The 17,928-nt window shown below is 35.8% G+C and overlaps 1 protein-coding gene across 7 annotated transcripts in view; it reads right to left on the minus strand.

The window, feature by feature from the left end:
- LOC124171669 (inositol 1,4,5-trisphosphate receptor) overlaps positions 1–17,928 on the minus strand; it is a 232,913-nt gene that overhangs the window by 91,558 nt on the left and 123,427 nt on the right. For all 7 annotated transcript variants that reach the window (XM_046550907.1, XM_046550904.1, XM_046550905.1 and 4 more), the window contains one exon: positions 1,491–1,672. In XM_046550907.1, the coding sequence (XP_046406863.1) occupies positions 1,491–1,672 (182 nt within the window). The remainder of the gene's footprint in view (positions 1–1,490; positions 1,673–17,928) is intronic.

Below are 17,928 nucleotides of genomic sequence, written 5' to 3' on the forward strand. Positions count from 1 at the left end.
ATTCCAAAAACTAGCATGCTCAGGTTCTTTGCCCAAGTAGCAAAATGGAAACTTCTCTTTCAGCCTACTCATAAGAATTTTGTGCGGGAGTTCTAGAGCGTAATGATTTGCAAGTAACCATTGCTCATTCTTCCCTAGAAAGTTAATTACTTTTCAACAGCTTCTTCAACTTGACTAGAGAATTCTCCCAATTTTCTTACTAAATGATCTCATTAAGACGTGGTTAGTAACAGTTTTTGGAATCATGTACTTCACAGGCCAAATTCATTTACTACATTACCTGTTCAACATCACAGAAAGGCCTGAGTACTACATCAGTCATTTCATAACCACACTGTGGGTTAAGAACACCCAAAATGGTGATATTAACAATGCTTTCTCATGTCATTATGAGTCTTTAGTTATAAGCACATTTGTATCATAGCATACTTTAACCAGAAGTGGCAACTGGGCAACACCAGAAGTGTTGAAGACTTTCAGTCATAGATCAGATAGGATAGCGGCAAAAGCATATGAAAAAAGAATTAAATTACGAATTAAAGGGGAAGAATGATTTTGTATGCGAGAGAGAGATTTCAGTAGAAAGAAAGTGATTTTTAGAAACATGAGTAGTTGGGAAATCTGATTAGAGCAGTATCTACAGCATTCAGCCAAGAGAAAAATTCAGTCACTGCTGTGTTATTGAGTGAAAATCAGTACAATATACATCTGATAAAATTTAACCTCTATCCTAAAAGTCTTCATCTCACAAATTAATGGAGTGAATTTGTTGTAATCCACCAGAAATACCTATTATTAACTTATTCCTGAGGAAAATATTTTAAAGGAAAACAAAAGTACCTATGCTTAGCACATGACTGATTCTATCACACACATGTAAACATCACCGTGTAAGTATTTATCCACCGGAGATTATGTTTGCCCCTTGTCAAGTAATTTTAACTGCAGAAACTATATAAGACTGCAAAAATATCCCAAGTAAAAGAGATACATAGTGCATTAAAATGATTGGATGAAAAGCAATGACAATAATCATAAATTAGCATCACAGCACCTGCCAATGCTCAACCACAAACGCTAAAGAATTGGTATTTGGATGACAATTGGTTGGATCACATTTCATTGAAGGAAATGGAGGTGTGAAAATACAATTTTTCATTGCAAACTAAATACTTTCTTGATTGGAAAATTTAAAATAAAATATTGAAAAGTTTGGCTGACTAATACGTGAAGCATAAAAAAGAAAATTTACATATCACACCATTCATAACACAAAGGCTCAAAACATATAAGTCACAATTCTGGCACCAAATGAACTGCAAAGAGTATCAAAATCATGTCTATTGATAGGATTGTTGTAGAGATAATTATCAATTAATCTTGGGTCTTTAAGGTTAATGAGGAAACATTTTGCATAGTAAAATATTCAGCACTTAATAATAAAGTTTAATTAAATTTGGATCCATTAGAGGAAATTTTATTTTTATTACCTGAAGGATTTCAATTATTTTCAGCTTGGTGTCCATCACAAGGGGATACTCCTTCTTCAGATGGGATGGCTTCTTTTGCACTGCTGGAGATATGACAGATCTTCCGAGTCCTGCAGCTCCAAGGGTAAGGCTGGTCACATAAGCACCCATATCCCCAATGGAGCGCAACACCCCCCCTTCGGCTACAGTTTACACATGTAAAGATACCACATCATGCAGGCGAGCAAGCAACATCTAGAGCATGCAAATCAATGCAAAATCAAATGAAAATAAATGGTTATTCGAATAGCAAGCCATGGTAGGACAGTAAAAGTTTTTCCAGCAGCTCACAAATAAGAAAATAATTGATTTGAAAAATATACGAGGAAACAAAAAGAATAAGCCACTCCAAGAATTTTAGAGTGTGGTGCTTCAACTAAAATCAATCATATCCAGCATTAAATTTCGCATTCTCCTTCGGCAAACAAAACAAATAAACCTGATCATCATAAGGCAGGAAAACGTGCTCACATCCAATGCAGCCAAATTATCATGAAGGATACTCAATTTGAAAACCAGTAAAAATTTAAAAACTACCTCACATAATATCCAAGAGTAAGTATCCCGGACTATCTGATACGTCCCTTAGCGAATTCTTCCAGCTGTTTCAATTATTCCAGGAAAATAGATGCTACAGATGAATTGAGTCTACAGATACAGGTGTGAAAGGATCTCCCAAAACAATTAAAAAGAGGAATGAACATCCTGGAGTGAAATCAGAACAGTGTAATCCAAACGGTATTTCATTAATTTCCTGAGATAATTTTCTAACAATTATTTAGACTAATTCGACCTCGCTGCATATTCAAATTTGCTAGCTGCCAAACCACATTTTAGGTCCTAAGGCCCAAAACAAAAAGAAATATGAAGGTGGTGGCTATGGAACATGATCATGTATTAGATTATTTTAGTCATACCAATCCATATGAGGGACTTTAGTTTCTCTGTTGCTGTGTAGGTGCAAGCATCTCAGAATATGGCTCATGTAAAGTGAACATTAATGCAGATAAAATTTCCAAATTTATTGATTTCTCTTTATTGTGGCAGGTATATTAAATGTAGGACAAGACTTAGCATTAGCAACATTAGGTTAGTGGCTTCGACAACTATCTTTATTAATTGGAAATTTCATAAAAAATGGGTTCCTATTGGCTATGAATTTTCAATTAATAGTACTTAAATGTTAAATGTAATAATAATAGGTACCTATGTAGAAAAGGTAATACTGACGTGGTCTGTGATTTGCATAATGCCTACAGTACGCTGTATACATTTTATGTTTAATAATGTCTCATTAAAGTTTAAATTCCACGAACACAGGAGCCCTAGGAAAATATGGGAGATTTGGCAACCCTATTCAGAAGCACTCATGTCCATCCGAAAACAGGACATTGCAAAACTGCACCTTCATTTTCGTTATTCATAATTGCCCAGAATTTTAGACAACAACACAAGATTTCATTATGGCATTACCTCCATTGGCAATTAGAAAATTTAATTAGCCAGGAGACATCAATCCACCACCTATAGAAATACACAAAATACCTGATAATGGAATTAAAAAAAAATAATAATGAAGATTTTAAAATTTCAATTTAGTAAATTAATCGGACTGAACAGAACACCGTTTGATGGTTCAGCCCATGGCTCTCCAAATTTTTAAGCCCAAGGGTTGCATTAACTATCAAACAGAAGTTTGAAGGCTGACACTTTGTATTGCAATATAGACCTTGCCACAAACTGATCGCTGAAAAGAATGCTCTACAGCATGTCCCTATTTTTAATCATTGAAAACATAACTCTCAAGCACACCAAAGCTGAACTTGGCAGGATACACGAACATTTCCATTACTTATATCTTTAGACCAAAAGGCCAACAAATTAGCTGGATGACAGAGCCATACAAGCTGCATTTGCCTGCGGCCTATAGTTTTTAGACCCTGGTTAGCCACTTCATAGTTAGCAAGCACCATCCTCTCTTGACTGAATTGAAATTAGAAGGCACCTGATAGTCCACAACACATTCTTCCAGAATGTATAACTATTACCACAGCTCTCCCCTTCCCCATTGGCACTGATTTACTTTCAATTGATGCTGACAATTTAATCAAATTTCATTGTCAGATTCCAACATGACTTGCCCACCAACTATGACCCATCCTATCCTTTACTAAATAATTAATATACATCTGCTTTTTCATCACGTATTTGAGTTATTGTCTTAATGTTCAATAAATCCGACAAATTTTTACTATCACAATCAGTAACTTAGACAACAATCAACAGAAAAAGTAGCAATTTATTTGATTTAATATTTTGCCAGAAAATGTCACTATGCAGCAAAACAAATTATGCCCACTTAAAAATTTAATGATGAAGTAAAAAATATTATCAAGAATATATATGATGTATCCATAACGTGATGCCAAATTTGGTAGACCCTATCCCATAACAAGTGTTGTTTTTGTTAACTACCTATTGGTCTATTATCTTTACAGCTGGGAAATATTTTCACTGATAACTCATTCACCAAATGTTTATTATGCTTTGATAATTTTCTTCTGATAAATTAACCACTACACATCAAAATCATTATCTACCTTCTCAATATATTCCATAATGCTTCTTAAATCTACTGTAAAAAATCCCACCATATTTCATAACTACTCTTAAGTTCCAAAATGAAGGCATTAATGAGGATTTGTTTGGCATACTTTTTCACGCAGAATATTGAAACTAAGTGTTTGAGTAGTTTCATTATGTCCTTGAATTCAAATGCAAGGTACCAACCATATGAAATATAAAAGGGTCGGAAGAGGAAATTAGAACAGAGCAAGCAAAAATATCATATAAAAAAATAATATATGTATTTCAAACTGCAATCAATACTGTACTCTTTGATTTGAAAAGCCATAGCCAAGAAAAATTAAAGTATGGATGCTTAAAAGGTAATTTATCAACAATGTAGACTTAAATTGGTGTTGTCATACATGCATCTGTGGCGGAAAATTTTTCTGCAAAATTTACATAAGCACTATTATCAAGAGGGCCATGGGTGACAATGAATTGAACCATGGGAATATCATAAATTCCTTACCATAGGATGCTTGTGCAAAAGGCTTTGCTGCGGGTATCATATTTGCTGTTAATGAAAAGACATCAAGGCATGCCCTAATTTCCACATACCTTTAATGTCTACCACGTCATACCTCATTCAAAAGCCAGACCAAAGTAAGAAACCTACAAAATTTATTTTCTTTGTCATAGAAGTGACACTAAAACAATTCATACAGCACCAATAAACACTGAGTAACAGCATGCCAACTACTTATGTGCATCAATTCTGCAGTAAGAGTAATCACTCATGAAAATATGTATCTTCTTTAGCTTGATGCCAATTAAAGCAGAAACAATCACTCTGGCTCATTATTTAATTCATCAATTCATGCATAAGTTATGGCCAGGGGTGGTCTTGGGTGATTGGGGGCTCTACTTACTGGGGGATTTGGAGTTTTTTCCCCCCAAAATTTTAGGAAATTGCATGCCCTGAAATGGATTTGGACCCCATTCTGCCTCTTAAAAACTAGATGAAAGTTGATCAAAAATGCAATTTCGTAAGATATAATACTATGAAAAGTGAAAATTTCACAGCTTATAAAATTTAATTATGGGTTATGGTTCTATTATATGAGGGTCGTTTGATACGTCTGTGACTTTTTGCATTTCCTGTGTACTTACTATAAATACAACATTACTTCTGTTAAATACCTTCTATTAGCAAGCAGCTGTGAAATTTTGAACCAGTTCCATCGTTTAATTTGCATTTGACAGCCATTGAAAGCAGACAATCTTGGCACTTTTAACAAAAATGGAATAAAGTGAACTTCGTGTGCAAACTAAACATTCTGTTTTTGTGTAAAAAAACCATAACCGAAACCAAGAAAAGACTTGATAATCATTTTTCAAACTCTACACCATCAATTCAAATGGTGAAGAAGTGGATTAGGTCATACCAGCGCAAGTGACGTTAAATGCTTAGGATGCCTGAAAGAGGACGTTATGCTATAAATCATCCATAATATCCATGAAATGATATTGGAAGATCAAAGAATGAAAGTGCATGAGATGACTGATACTGTAGGCATCCCAAATGAGCAGGTACATCACATTTTACATGAATATTTGGATACAAAAATAATATCTGGACGATCGGTGCCACGATTGTATGACCACTGCAAAGGAGCGTTGGACAATTTTCAGTCCCAATCCGAACAAGTTTTTGCACTGTTTTGTAACAGTAGACGAGGCATGGATCCATCTAAATACGGCAGAGACCAAATAACACTCAAGACCATTGGTTCTGAAGGTGAACGTGCACCAATGAAAGCTAAGGTGGTTCTGTTGGCCAACATGGTCATGGCCACCGTTTTGCAGAATGAATGCTGTGTCATTTACATTGATTACCTTAAAATGGGTAAAACGATCACAGGTGAATATTATTCAGAGCTTTTGGTCATTTTTGATATAGATTTTTAGGAATAAAAACTGCTTTTGAAGAAGAAAAGAGTTCTGTTCCGCCAAGAAAAAGCATGGGTGCACACGCGTGTAGTCACCTTGGCAAAAATCCCTAAGTAGGCTACGAAATGCAAATAAATCCACCATGTTCTCTAAACTTAGTCCCCTGTGACTACTTCCCATTTCTACATGTGAAGAAATAACTGGGCGGTGAGAGATTTGGGTGGACCAAGAGTTTATCACTGAAACGAACGCCTATGTTGATGGCCTTGATAAAAGCTATTACATAATTAGGAGGAATAAAAAATTGGAAAAACGTGGGACTAAAGGTATCGAGCTAAAAGGAGACTATGAAAAGAAATAAAAGACCTTTTTGCCGAAAAAAATTTATTTTCTACAAAAAGTCACGGACTTATTAAACCACCCTCGTTTTTGGTGCATTCACTTCTCAAAACTGCACTGAAATATAAAAAAAAAACTCTCAAATAACCTTTCCAAATAACACTTTCAAAAAAGCATCAGGTTCTCTTTTATCTTCTGACACCTGTACTTTATTTACTTTTATACATGTAATCTTTTTACACTGAGTTAGTAGAATTTGTTGTAAATAAAGTAACTAATGAAAACATACAATTTTATAATTGCAAGTAATATCAGTCTTTTTTATCACATCTTTCATAAATGCTTCACGATAGATTCAAGCATTGGGGGGCCCTAAGCTCAGTGCCCTCAGCAAATGCCTACCAGCCCACCTGGTCAGACTACCCCTGGTCATGGCTTTTATCTCTATGAACAATGCATTAGCATTAACAAACATTTCAGGTTAATACAAGTTCCACTAAAAAATAATTCACGTTGATTATATGTAATTTTCCAGATTTTACACAATTAAGCACATGTGGGCAACCCTCAATCTATATGAATTCACTGTTAACATTTTTACCATAGGTTACGAATGATTTAATATCAATCCCCTGAATCTGAGAAAGTGAACTTTAAAAAAATTAAGAACAGCATATCTGAAATGAGCTTAAGAGAGTAAATGGTTCATGACTCAAACAAAGCTAGAGAAATATCAGACCACAAGGTCATCTCATGAAGGCATAGTGCCCATAGAAGTGAGTAGAGAAAGGGCGACAACTAAGGGACCGCTCTTGATCATTCAACCACCTCTCAGGCAAGAATTTGGAAGCAAGTGAACATGAATTGACAGAATGTTCGATTGTCATAACTGCCAAAGCAATCCACAAAAAAAACACATATTAGGGCTTCATTTTACTGAAGTTTACCATCTAATAAGACCTTAACATTTTTCTGCAGCCAAAACTAGAGACATGTAATTGTATTTAACAAGCCATGTTATTGTGTGTAACTAGACATTAAATTGTACGTGGGTGAGGAAGCTATTATTTTTATCTTGTGTGGCAGCACACAGTCAACTCAAAGATATATTAATAGATCATTAAATATCTAATTCCACAGCCACTGATGTAACTACTTGATGTATGTAACAAAATCTTTATTATTTATTATAACCAATGCTATTACAACATATGCAACAGTGAAGGCCTAACTATGAAATGTTGTTGCACACATTTAGCTCATTTAGTCGTAAAGAAATCATTGATTATGACTTGCTTATTTCTTTTTGGTGCGAATTCTTATTCAAAATTTATTTGTACATCAATAAGGCTACTTAATGCCTCGCTGTTGCCTTTTGAAATACAAACCTTTCTTAATTGTTCAATTTCAATTTGAAAAAAAATTCTTTGCAAAAATGAAAGAGTTCCAAAAAAAGGGATATCGACTCATTTGTCCCGGGGAACTCCCAACATTGCGTACATGAAACGCTTCACCAACGGCAAACTAAAAACAATAAAAATATAGAAATTGATAATTTCCCTTATTTGAATCTGTTTTAATGCTAATTCATCAAAATATTTGGAATTTTTAAATTATTTAACTTGGGATTTAAAGGGTTAACCATTATGACATTAATGAACTTGAAAATTAAGCAATACTAGCCTCTTGTCTGATCCAATTCTTCAGTACCTACTGCTTTCATATAAGGCTGGTGAAAAGCATATTGCTAATAATATAAATAAAAAACAATGGCAGCACTGATAATTTGTAACTGACGCTGTAAGTGACATAACAGTGGTCTGAAGCAGTAATCACTTCCACAGACTTGAATTTTAAGCCTGCGGTATTTTAATTAGAGGCACCAGAACGTAGGATGAGAAAAATTTTGACTTTTTAATATCTTCTAAAACTCTATTTATGCGTTGCAACAAAATTTTATTTTTAGAATAGCAAGGTAGATGCATCTAGAATAAAGAATAAAATTTTGGGCTAATGCTAAGGCGGAGTATTTGAGAAAAGGTAATTATCAATTTTTTAAACACTTAAATAGGTATAATAAAAATAGGAAAGGGTATTTAAAGAATTTTTAGCATACTCAGTTTCTTATACAAAGTCTTTACTTTAAAATACGCCACAAATAAAGGCTGTATGACAATTTGGGTGCGAAAAAAAGAATCATTAGATTCAAGGCAATTTGTTTTGCAAAAAAAATTAAAATGCCTCATTTTTTCCACAAAACAGTCTCAGGGTATTTAGCTTGAGGAGAATATAGACCCAGACAGAAATTTTCATTCGAATCTGACATCCTAAGGGACAGACATTTGTTGAAATGCAGAGGAATGACCCAATTTTCCATAGCACTTACAAATGAATGAAGTTTTTAATTGAGGTTTTGAAAATATGAATAGATCTTTACCAAAGCAATTTATTTACAGGGTAGCATGTATACTATATAGTTATTTTCTAACACAAATTAATTGTATTATACCTAAACAGTCGGGATTGAAGAATTGGAAGGTGCTCCTCTGACACTGTTTCAAATTACCTCTTTGCACCACTGATACAACACGTGTCACTAATAATTGTACTTAATGGATGTCTTATCCAGTCATAAAAAGATACCAATAAACATCAAGCCTAGACTCAAAGATTGAGGGTTACCCTGAAAACTATATGCATATGGTACTGGCATCTATTACATGTATGAATGACATTCCATAACTTCAAGAGAGAAAGATTAAGGAAAAAACATATCAAGTACTGCAATAACTGCATTTTCAACATAGAATCTACAAACTAGTTAGAAAATCTATAGTGCTTTTATCAAATATCAACAGATGAGTTATGAAACCAGGAGAAGAGAATCCCACCAGAGGGATAAACATCAAAGTTTTCTAATGAAATTGCTACACATCAAAAGTCACATCTTAACACCCTTGTTAAGCTGAGCAATTCTACAGAACAACAATTCAACCACTGCAATTTCTAGTATAAGTAATAAGCAAATTTCAAAATATTTACCTTCATCTTCATCTTTTTCAATTGGGGCAGCTAAAGAAAATTCACCCAGGAGCAAATTACAACATGAATTTGCCAATCGAGCATATTCTACCAGCTCTCTCAGACATTGAAGTACAAGCAGATAGAAAGAGTTACAAATTACCAAGAAAATAACAATAAATTTCCATACATCGAAACGATTTCATTTGCTTGCAAGAAAAAAAAACATTCCTCATTGAAACAACCGTCACTAATGAATTCCAAAGAGCTGCGTTTCAAACAAGTACATATTCTATTGTATTATGAAATTAAATATCCCATTTCAGCAGCAATATCCAAATAAAGTAAAAGCACTCTCAAATTGCAAATGACAAAGGCTGCATAAATATCCTACAAAGATATAATTTGCCAAGATAGAATAACTCATCACTACATTCAACTCTCATGCTGATGAAAAATTGAGGAAAATCATACACCACTTCTCTCTGAGTGATTTTCAAGCTTAAGGTAAGGATGTTGTAAACAACCCAAGCAAAACGAGGAGAAGGCTTCACATTATGCACGGGAAACAATAGCATACTTTACCATATGGCTGAAACCAGACTAACATACATGAATACATAGAGTCCAATCTCACTTAACAAGCACTTTCGACGAAGAGTGATTATAAGCTAAGCATTACAAGCTAAACAAAATGTAACAAAGTGACTCCCTTAATGAGCAATATTTTGCAGAGCAAGTCATGAGGAGACATTGTAGCATCACATGGAGGTTCCTGCCAGTCTATCAGTCTGTGCTTAAGGATCATTCAGCTAACATCTTACTGCCACTTGCAAAAGTTGTATCTGAACAAATTATTGTGTATATTTTAGCACAAAATTAAAATAATCTTGCACGTTTACTTTCGAAAAATGCCACAAGAAGAGAGGCAAAAGAAAAAAAATCACCACTGAAGTCAGAGTCAAATCAACCAGAAGCTGGATCTAGGTGTGAGCCTGGCTAACCTAGCACGTACACATCTACAGCCACCATCCATCCCCAAAAACAAAGATAAGATCAAGGAGATATATGCTTCAAAGGTTGTCATACGAATTTCTACATTAAGGTCACATATTCTTGATGAAATATTGCTTCTTGTATGGATCAATGAGAATCAAATGCAATGCGACACTATTAATGAAAACATAATTTGTAACAAGGCAAAACTAATTTTGCTGAGCAAATAAAAAAGATGAAGATCATTAACAGACGAAGAAGAAGTGCTCAAGGCAAGCCATGGGCGGTTTGAAAAGTTGAAGAGAAGAACCAGCATCCAGAGAGTTGTGAGGCACAGAGATGCAGCAAGCTCAGACATAAAGGCAGCTGAGAAATTCACCGATGTATTGATTAACCTCGTGAATTCTGAGGGTTAGCTACCTCAGGAGGAATCTAATTGTGATGAGACCCATCTCTTTTGGAAAAAGATGCCCAACCGAACTTATAATAGAGCAGAAGAGCCAATGAAAGACACTCTCACATTTTTGTTTCGTGCAACTGCAAGTGACAATTTGAAAACTAAACCACTGCTCGTTAATCATTCCGACAATCCACGAGTCTTAGAGTCCAGAAAAGCAGATTAAATGTCATTTGGAGGCCCAACAACAAGACTTGGGTGACATGCTACCTTTTCATAGATTGGATCAATGAAATGTTAGGTTTGTCTGTACAAAAATATATGTTTGAAATGAATTTGCCATTCTGTGCCTTGCTTGTTAAGGACAACACTCCTGTACATCCTCCAGGCCTAAAAAAATGACCTCATCAAAGAATTTAAACCCATCAAGATCCAGTTACTGCCTCTTAACACCATTCCTTCACTGCATCCCATGCATTAGTAGGTTATTTTATATTTTTAAAGGCTCTACAATGAAACTCTCTCAAATTAAAAAAAACATTGTTTTGAGGTAATTGAAGGATCCAATGTCACTCTCAGCATGGAAAGACCACTTTTGCCAGACCAGTTGCCTTCCTCAAGACGATTGACAATTGGTTTGGGAGAAGGGCAACAAGATAACTCCTATTTCTGCATGGAAGAAGCCTTGGCCGGACAGTAATGCCAAACACAACTCTGTGGGAGGAGTGTGAGCAAGTGCCTGCAGAGGTGGAAGTCGCAGAGATTTTCTCTCTGGCCAAGATTATGTGACTAGAGGTGGATAGCAACAACATCGATGAGCTAGTGGAAGAGCATGACCAGGAACTGACCACCATAGAACTAATGGAGCTGTATTCTGTGTCACAGTAAGATGCTGTGTAGAAGATTTCTTCAGGATAGGAGGAGGTAACAGCCTCAGCAGAGCAACAACCTTCCAGTGAAATAAGGGAGATGCTTAAAGCATGGGATAGTTACATCATACATTGATAAGCATCATCCTAATAAGGCTATGCACGCTGCAAAATTATTTAACATTAATGATGTGTCTCATTTTAGAAAAATTTTGAAGCATAGGCGAAAACAAATCTATTTAGAACTTCCTAGTGAAAAAGGATGTATTATACATAATAAATTACATTTTTACAATTATTTTAGAATTCTTTCATAATAAAATGCATAATCTTATTTTCAATCTATTCCTTTGGAAAACAGTATTTAGCTTCACAAGTGGTCTGCATTATGATTAAAATTCAGGAACAATATATGTACTTGTTAAGTGAGGTTCCAACTGTATACATTATTTAATAGCACTAAAAATTAGAGATGTGCGAATAGTATCCACGAATACTCGAATACCTCGAATACTAGAAAGTATTCTATATTCGAGGTCTCGAATAATTATGCTGAAGGAACGCTCTCGAATACTTTGAATTTCGCACCGTACACTGTCGCTGGTAGTTGACTCGGAAAATTGTAAAGAACTCTAGTCGTTTAGTGCATGCAGTGCCATTTTAGGCAAGTTGACGAACTACATCAAATTCACGGATTAGAGCGGTGAAAAGAGTTTGACCTGGGGAACGGAAAATGATTGGGTGAAAAAATCCAAAAATCCCCGGTTTCCCCCACCAGGAGAACCTCAGTACCGTGGGATAGCAACCTTAGGGCATTTCCCACGATCCGCTATCCCCCTCCATTCAGCACTTGCCTCACCCACTCTGACGCTTTCTTCTTCTCCGAAATCAAATAAAAGGTCCCAGCTCGCGCAGGGATCGCATTACGAAGACCTTAGCTTCCAAAAAAATACCAAGTTACACGAGAACAATAGAAACGTGTTTTGCACCCCCCCTTTTCTCACCCACTGACCTTTTTCAGCTTACCTGCTTCAAAGTTCCTAGTTTCTGGAGGTCAACTGCTGCATGAATCACCTATTAGCTCAAAAGGTGTCTAACAATGACTTTTGGCAATTGATATTACACCTTTATTGGATTGAAATATTAATAATGTGCGCGTAATTTAAAAAAGAATAAGACCAAACACTAAGCATTTCTGACTTTATTTAAGTATTTTACGCGAGGAAATAAATGTCAAAATACGACCGAGACTTAGCATTCTGGCGAGACTCGATATGAGCAGCAGAGCTTCTCGGAAGTTGATGGGGTATTTTTTTCCGAAAACATATATCAAGTTACAAAGTATGAGTTATGCTATAAATCTCTATTGTTACAGTCACAGACGAAGGGATATTTTCGCAGGATATTTGGTTTCTCCCTGATAGCAATTCGAATTCATCTTCTTATCTCGTGAGAGCTTCCAAAGATGGACTGAAAATAATTGAAGAAAATCCGGTGGAGAAGCCCGTGTATTTTGCAAAGCGCCTCAGATTGTCGGTTAGCACTTGACAGCAGGAGTGGGGGTAAAGCGAGCTACCTGTTGAAAATAAGAAGTTGGATAAGGCCGAGTATCAGATGGGCGTGCCGCTGAAATGGCGTTTGGTAGATAAGAATGTATACATCAGACAGAAATCCATCGTAGCAGTGTAAATGCCAAGAAATGCAATCATTTTTCGCGAGGTGGTGTGTCCCCTTAGAATATTTGAAAGAGATGTTAGTTGAATCAACTATATACCCCATTGTTTCCATAAAATTTAAATATTCCATCAATCAGCTAAATTCCTGTTCGAATCCTTTAAAGGATATCAAACTTACTCCCCATTATCTTGTGTTTCCTGCTGTAAAGGCAACCGAGTCAAACATTCCCGCATTCATCGTTTAGTATTCGAGGTATCCGAAATTCGAGGTATTCGAATATTCGAGCAATGATTTGATATTCGAATTCGATATTCGAGTTCGAGAAATCTGCTATTCGACCCATCTCTACTAAAAATAGAAAATATATCTGTATTCAAAAGATTTATCTCCGTAAGTTTTTGTGTAACACACACTTCACACTATGGATAATCATTCACACATCAGGGTGGAAGAGGACAATAATTAAAGGTAAAAATTACATAAAAATAGAGAAAAATCTAACAAGGTGAAGTAAAGCTAGCCATTAAATATTGAGTAATGCACAGAAATCCAGCATTGTTGTCTTTGATCAACTCATATACAAGGTCGTAGCAAGTGGAGGAGGGAGGGTAAAGGGTAACAAATCCTGGCAAATACCTATTATTGAACCCCCTGATGAATTTTCTGCCCAAGGCCTAACTGCACTTAACCCTGGATACGGCTCAACAAATGCTCGACTTCAGCCTCCCAATGAACCTCACCCAAAATGAACCCCCAATTTTCTGGCTACATCATTGCATATATGTATTACAGTTCACGAGTCACTAATTTCCTGGATCAAATACTAGGTTTGCAACAGTTCAACTCATGATTTTCTAATTACCACTCTTCAGCCTTGCAGCAAATTTAACACTAGAAGGACAGCAGGGGTCATTTGACCCATTTTCAGAATTCAAATTTACTTTTCTCTTATTAAAATATTTTTTTAAATATGAAACTTTTTCACTTTCTCCATTTTGGTCAATATTTTGGTAAAATACATAGTGAAAATTCAACTATAATGTTTTGTTTTATATTTTTATGACATGTTCTACCTAGAGGGACGGCTGGGGGTCATTTGACCCACAACCTGTTTTCGTGCTATTTTCTACTTTTTTTCTTGCCCATGGGCTCTTTTGTGCTATATTTATCATATAATCAGCAAGAGGCAAGTGTGGCGAATGACTTGCTTGATTTCAAACCAGCAATTACCCGGTTCAATGCCAGTTTCGTCCCAAGGGCTCCTACCTGCATTTCAAAACCTGGGCATAGTGCCTTATTGTACACAATCTTTCGATATTTTATGGGCAGCAAAGGGAAACAAAACATTCTCAAACCTTGATTTGCATGGGATTCGTCCAATTATGATATTTTAATTTTGTATTTCTTTTATTGTTCAATGGTTATTTTATTACCCATACCAGAAAATCACACGTACCCCCCATGAGTGTTTTCTGTCGGTCAAGATTCAGAGCTCTTAGAGATATTATTTTTCGTCAACACCACATCATCTTTACGAATAACTGTTTCATTTTCCTGGCCTGATGGCACTGTCATTCAGCCTTACCCCTTTGCTGTGCGTCCCACCATAGCGCTGTCTGACCCCGTCGAGGTTTGGGGCAGGTGGACTGCACGCTGCACCCCAGGGTAAAATCCTGTGTCCTTTTGAGAAGGAATTGGGTGGACTGTAAAATTCTATTGCATATCCTACCCTTGGAATCCGCACATAGGAAGGAGAAGAAGCATTACTACAAGTTCTTGGAGGATACTAATAAGCTCACGGTTGGCGGTTGAGTCCCTGCCTTTCGAACGGCAATTAGCGTTACTTCTGAAATTTTTATCCTTTTTTATGCATTTCAAATACTCTCCAACTCTCTATACCTCCAATGCAACTGGAGAAGATTCTACCATTTTGCCCTTTTGTTTATAGATTTTTTTCACAAAAATTAATGTCTGTCTGAGATTTACAACAAAGTAATAAGTTTTTAAAAATTTTATGCAAATTTTGTAAACCCAGTGTGCCTACCGTTTAAATATTAAACACAAATTTTGTATTGAGTGCATGTATTTTCATGATTAGATTTTCAATCGACAACTACATATGGTTTAATCTATGATTTTTTTAAAATAATTGTAATTAACTTTCGACATTGGATGTCACATAAAATAATGTTAAAATTTCTTTAAATGAACTGATACAACAATTTATATGATAACACTGAATATTAGATGAAAATGAAGCGTTTTATTCAAAAATACATTTTAGGGGTCAAATGACCCCTAGCCGTCCTAGGTAACGTGGAACTCCCGTCCTCCTAGTGTTAATGAAATATTTACCTATGCAATGCCAAAATACCTTCCCAGGAATGACATCCAAAAATCTAAAAACATTTACTTTTGACTGGATAATTCTTATGATCTTTAAGAACAAGTCAGGGGTTTCAAATCATAATTAAAACTTTGACCAAAACCATCATGAATGAAGAATTATTTTCGTTGGAATGTGTTTTAGGTTGGCAGTGACCTCAGTGGGATAATTTTGTATAGTAAGGGTGGTAGCACTATTCTTGTGAGTGTTTTTATACATATCTGATTGTGTTTTCTCTAATAAAGGACACAAGTGAGTGTTGTTCTCTATACAAGTGTGTTATGACTATTGCCCTACCTTTTAAAATTAAAGCTGCGACGTAAATACAGTAAAAATTAACAATGATATGACAGGTTATGGACCCAGATCATGCTGGATCTGTGAAACTATAAAAGAGTAGATAAACAAATAAGTGAAAAGAAATTGTATAAAAAGTGCGTATTAGCATGGCATCATCAAGTAAAGTGGACAATGACGATATGTATTGCCAGTATTACAAAACTGAAGGACAGAGGGACATTTGCTCTAAGGCATTTTGAAGTGAAAATACTATTTAGAGCCAAACAACTGATGGACATAGTTGATGGAATGACAGTGCTAGGTAGCTGTGGCACCAATGAAGGTAAGATAATCAAGTTGGGAAAAAGAGAAGAGTAAGGGAAACTAAAATTCCTCGAGAAGCAGAAGTGGCACCAAAAACTTTGTCCTAAAACTTTTGAAAGTGACTGTACCTCACAAAGGCAAAAGTTTGATAAGATGGAGATAGAATTTAAATTTGTGTCTCCACAGCTGCACACATCTTAGTTAAGATGACAGTATTTCATAGTCTTATATTTCACAGTCCAGATTTCATAGTCTTTCTCAAAGGTTGATTTTGATATTTGTCTGAAACCAGTTGAACATATCTTCTGAATATTTGGCATCCCTGAAAGATCCTCCAGCATCCCTGAATAGGATAGTTTCCTTCATCAAAGAAAACGAAAGGCATTGATTGCGATTTGTTACCTACATTAGTGTATCCATAATATACAAATTAATTGGTTTTAGAAATTCCAGTTTAGACGAATGTTAATGTTCAAGTTTAACCTCGTTTGAAAAAGGCCACATTGGCGCCCATGCAATGTCACTCCACGTGACGTCACAGGGACCTAGTTTCTATACGAGTAGCAAGGAGTTTTACATCATCTGAGATAACCAATGCATGCATGAGGCACAGACTTCAGGGAAACATCTCTGAATAATTACTTATTAAAACTGCCTATGGTAGGAAAGTTTCCTTCGTTTTTTAAGGTATTAATAATCCTTATTTTTTCTTTCCTTTCAATTCCTTTCCTTCGATCCTTTCGATTTAGGCATTAAAAAAATAATAGGAAACCACCCCATTGTACTACTCCATACTCCTTGCACCGATGAAGTTGCAACTGACAAAGAGAGCAGGGAGTTTGAGAATACCCATCTGTCCAAATACATTCAGGGATTTCACCCCTAACCTCATACATTCCTCAAATTTTTGGAAGACAACATGTCATTACTGTTAAGATTTCCATGAAATGTATATTTTGTATATTCGCGGACAATGCCATTTTTTTATCAACAGAAAAAAGTATCTATGTACTTTTTTGTAGCCAAGGGTTTGTTTATGGTTACTTTGTTGTGACTCTTTAAAAATGGTTGAAGAATAAAACTTGAAGTAGATAGTTGATCCTGTTTTTTCTCCGGACTAACTGTCGAAGCTTTCATAGTGGCACGAAGATTTCGTCCACTGGTTACCGAAACAAATATTTTTTATCAGGTTATGGACCCAGCAGGCATAAGTGTGGAGAATTAAACGTGTTGGTGAAGAAGACTATCGTTTGAGCAAGCGGTGATAAACTTCGAGTACAAATCAACCAGAGTCTGGCTTGGAATAACTCGTCGAACTCGTAAAAAGAAAAAGAGAGGAACGATGTCCGGACGGCGGCAAAATCAAATGATGGATAGCGAGTCAGCCCAGGGGCAGTTACCTGTGGCTGATAAACTTGAAGGGCCGAACTATTACGAGTGGACACTAGGAATGAAGGGGTTATTCTTAAAAGCTCAATGCATTGAAGCTATCATAGGTTTTGAAGAGTGGACGATAGAAGAGAACGGTGTGTTAGTCGCGGCAGATCCGCCGGATTATGAGGTGAAACGGAGGAAAAGGCTGGACAACACATG

Source organism: Ischnura elegans, chromosome X (genome assembly GCF_921293095.1).
Source record: "Ischnura elegans chromosome X, ioIscEleg1.1, whole genome shotgun sequence".
In the NCBI taxonomy this organism is placed as follows: domain Eukaryota; kingdom Metazoa; phylum Arthropoda; class Insecta; order Odonata; family Coenagrionidae; genus Ischnura; species Ischnura elegans.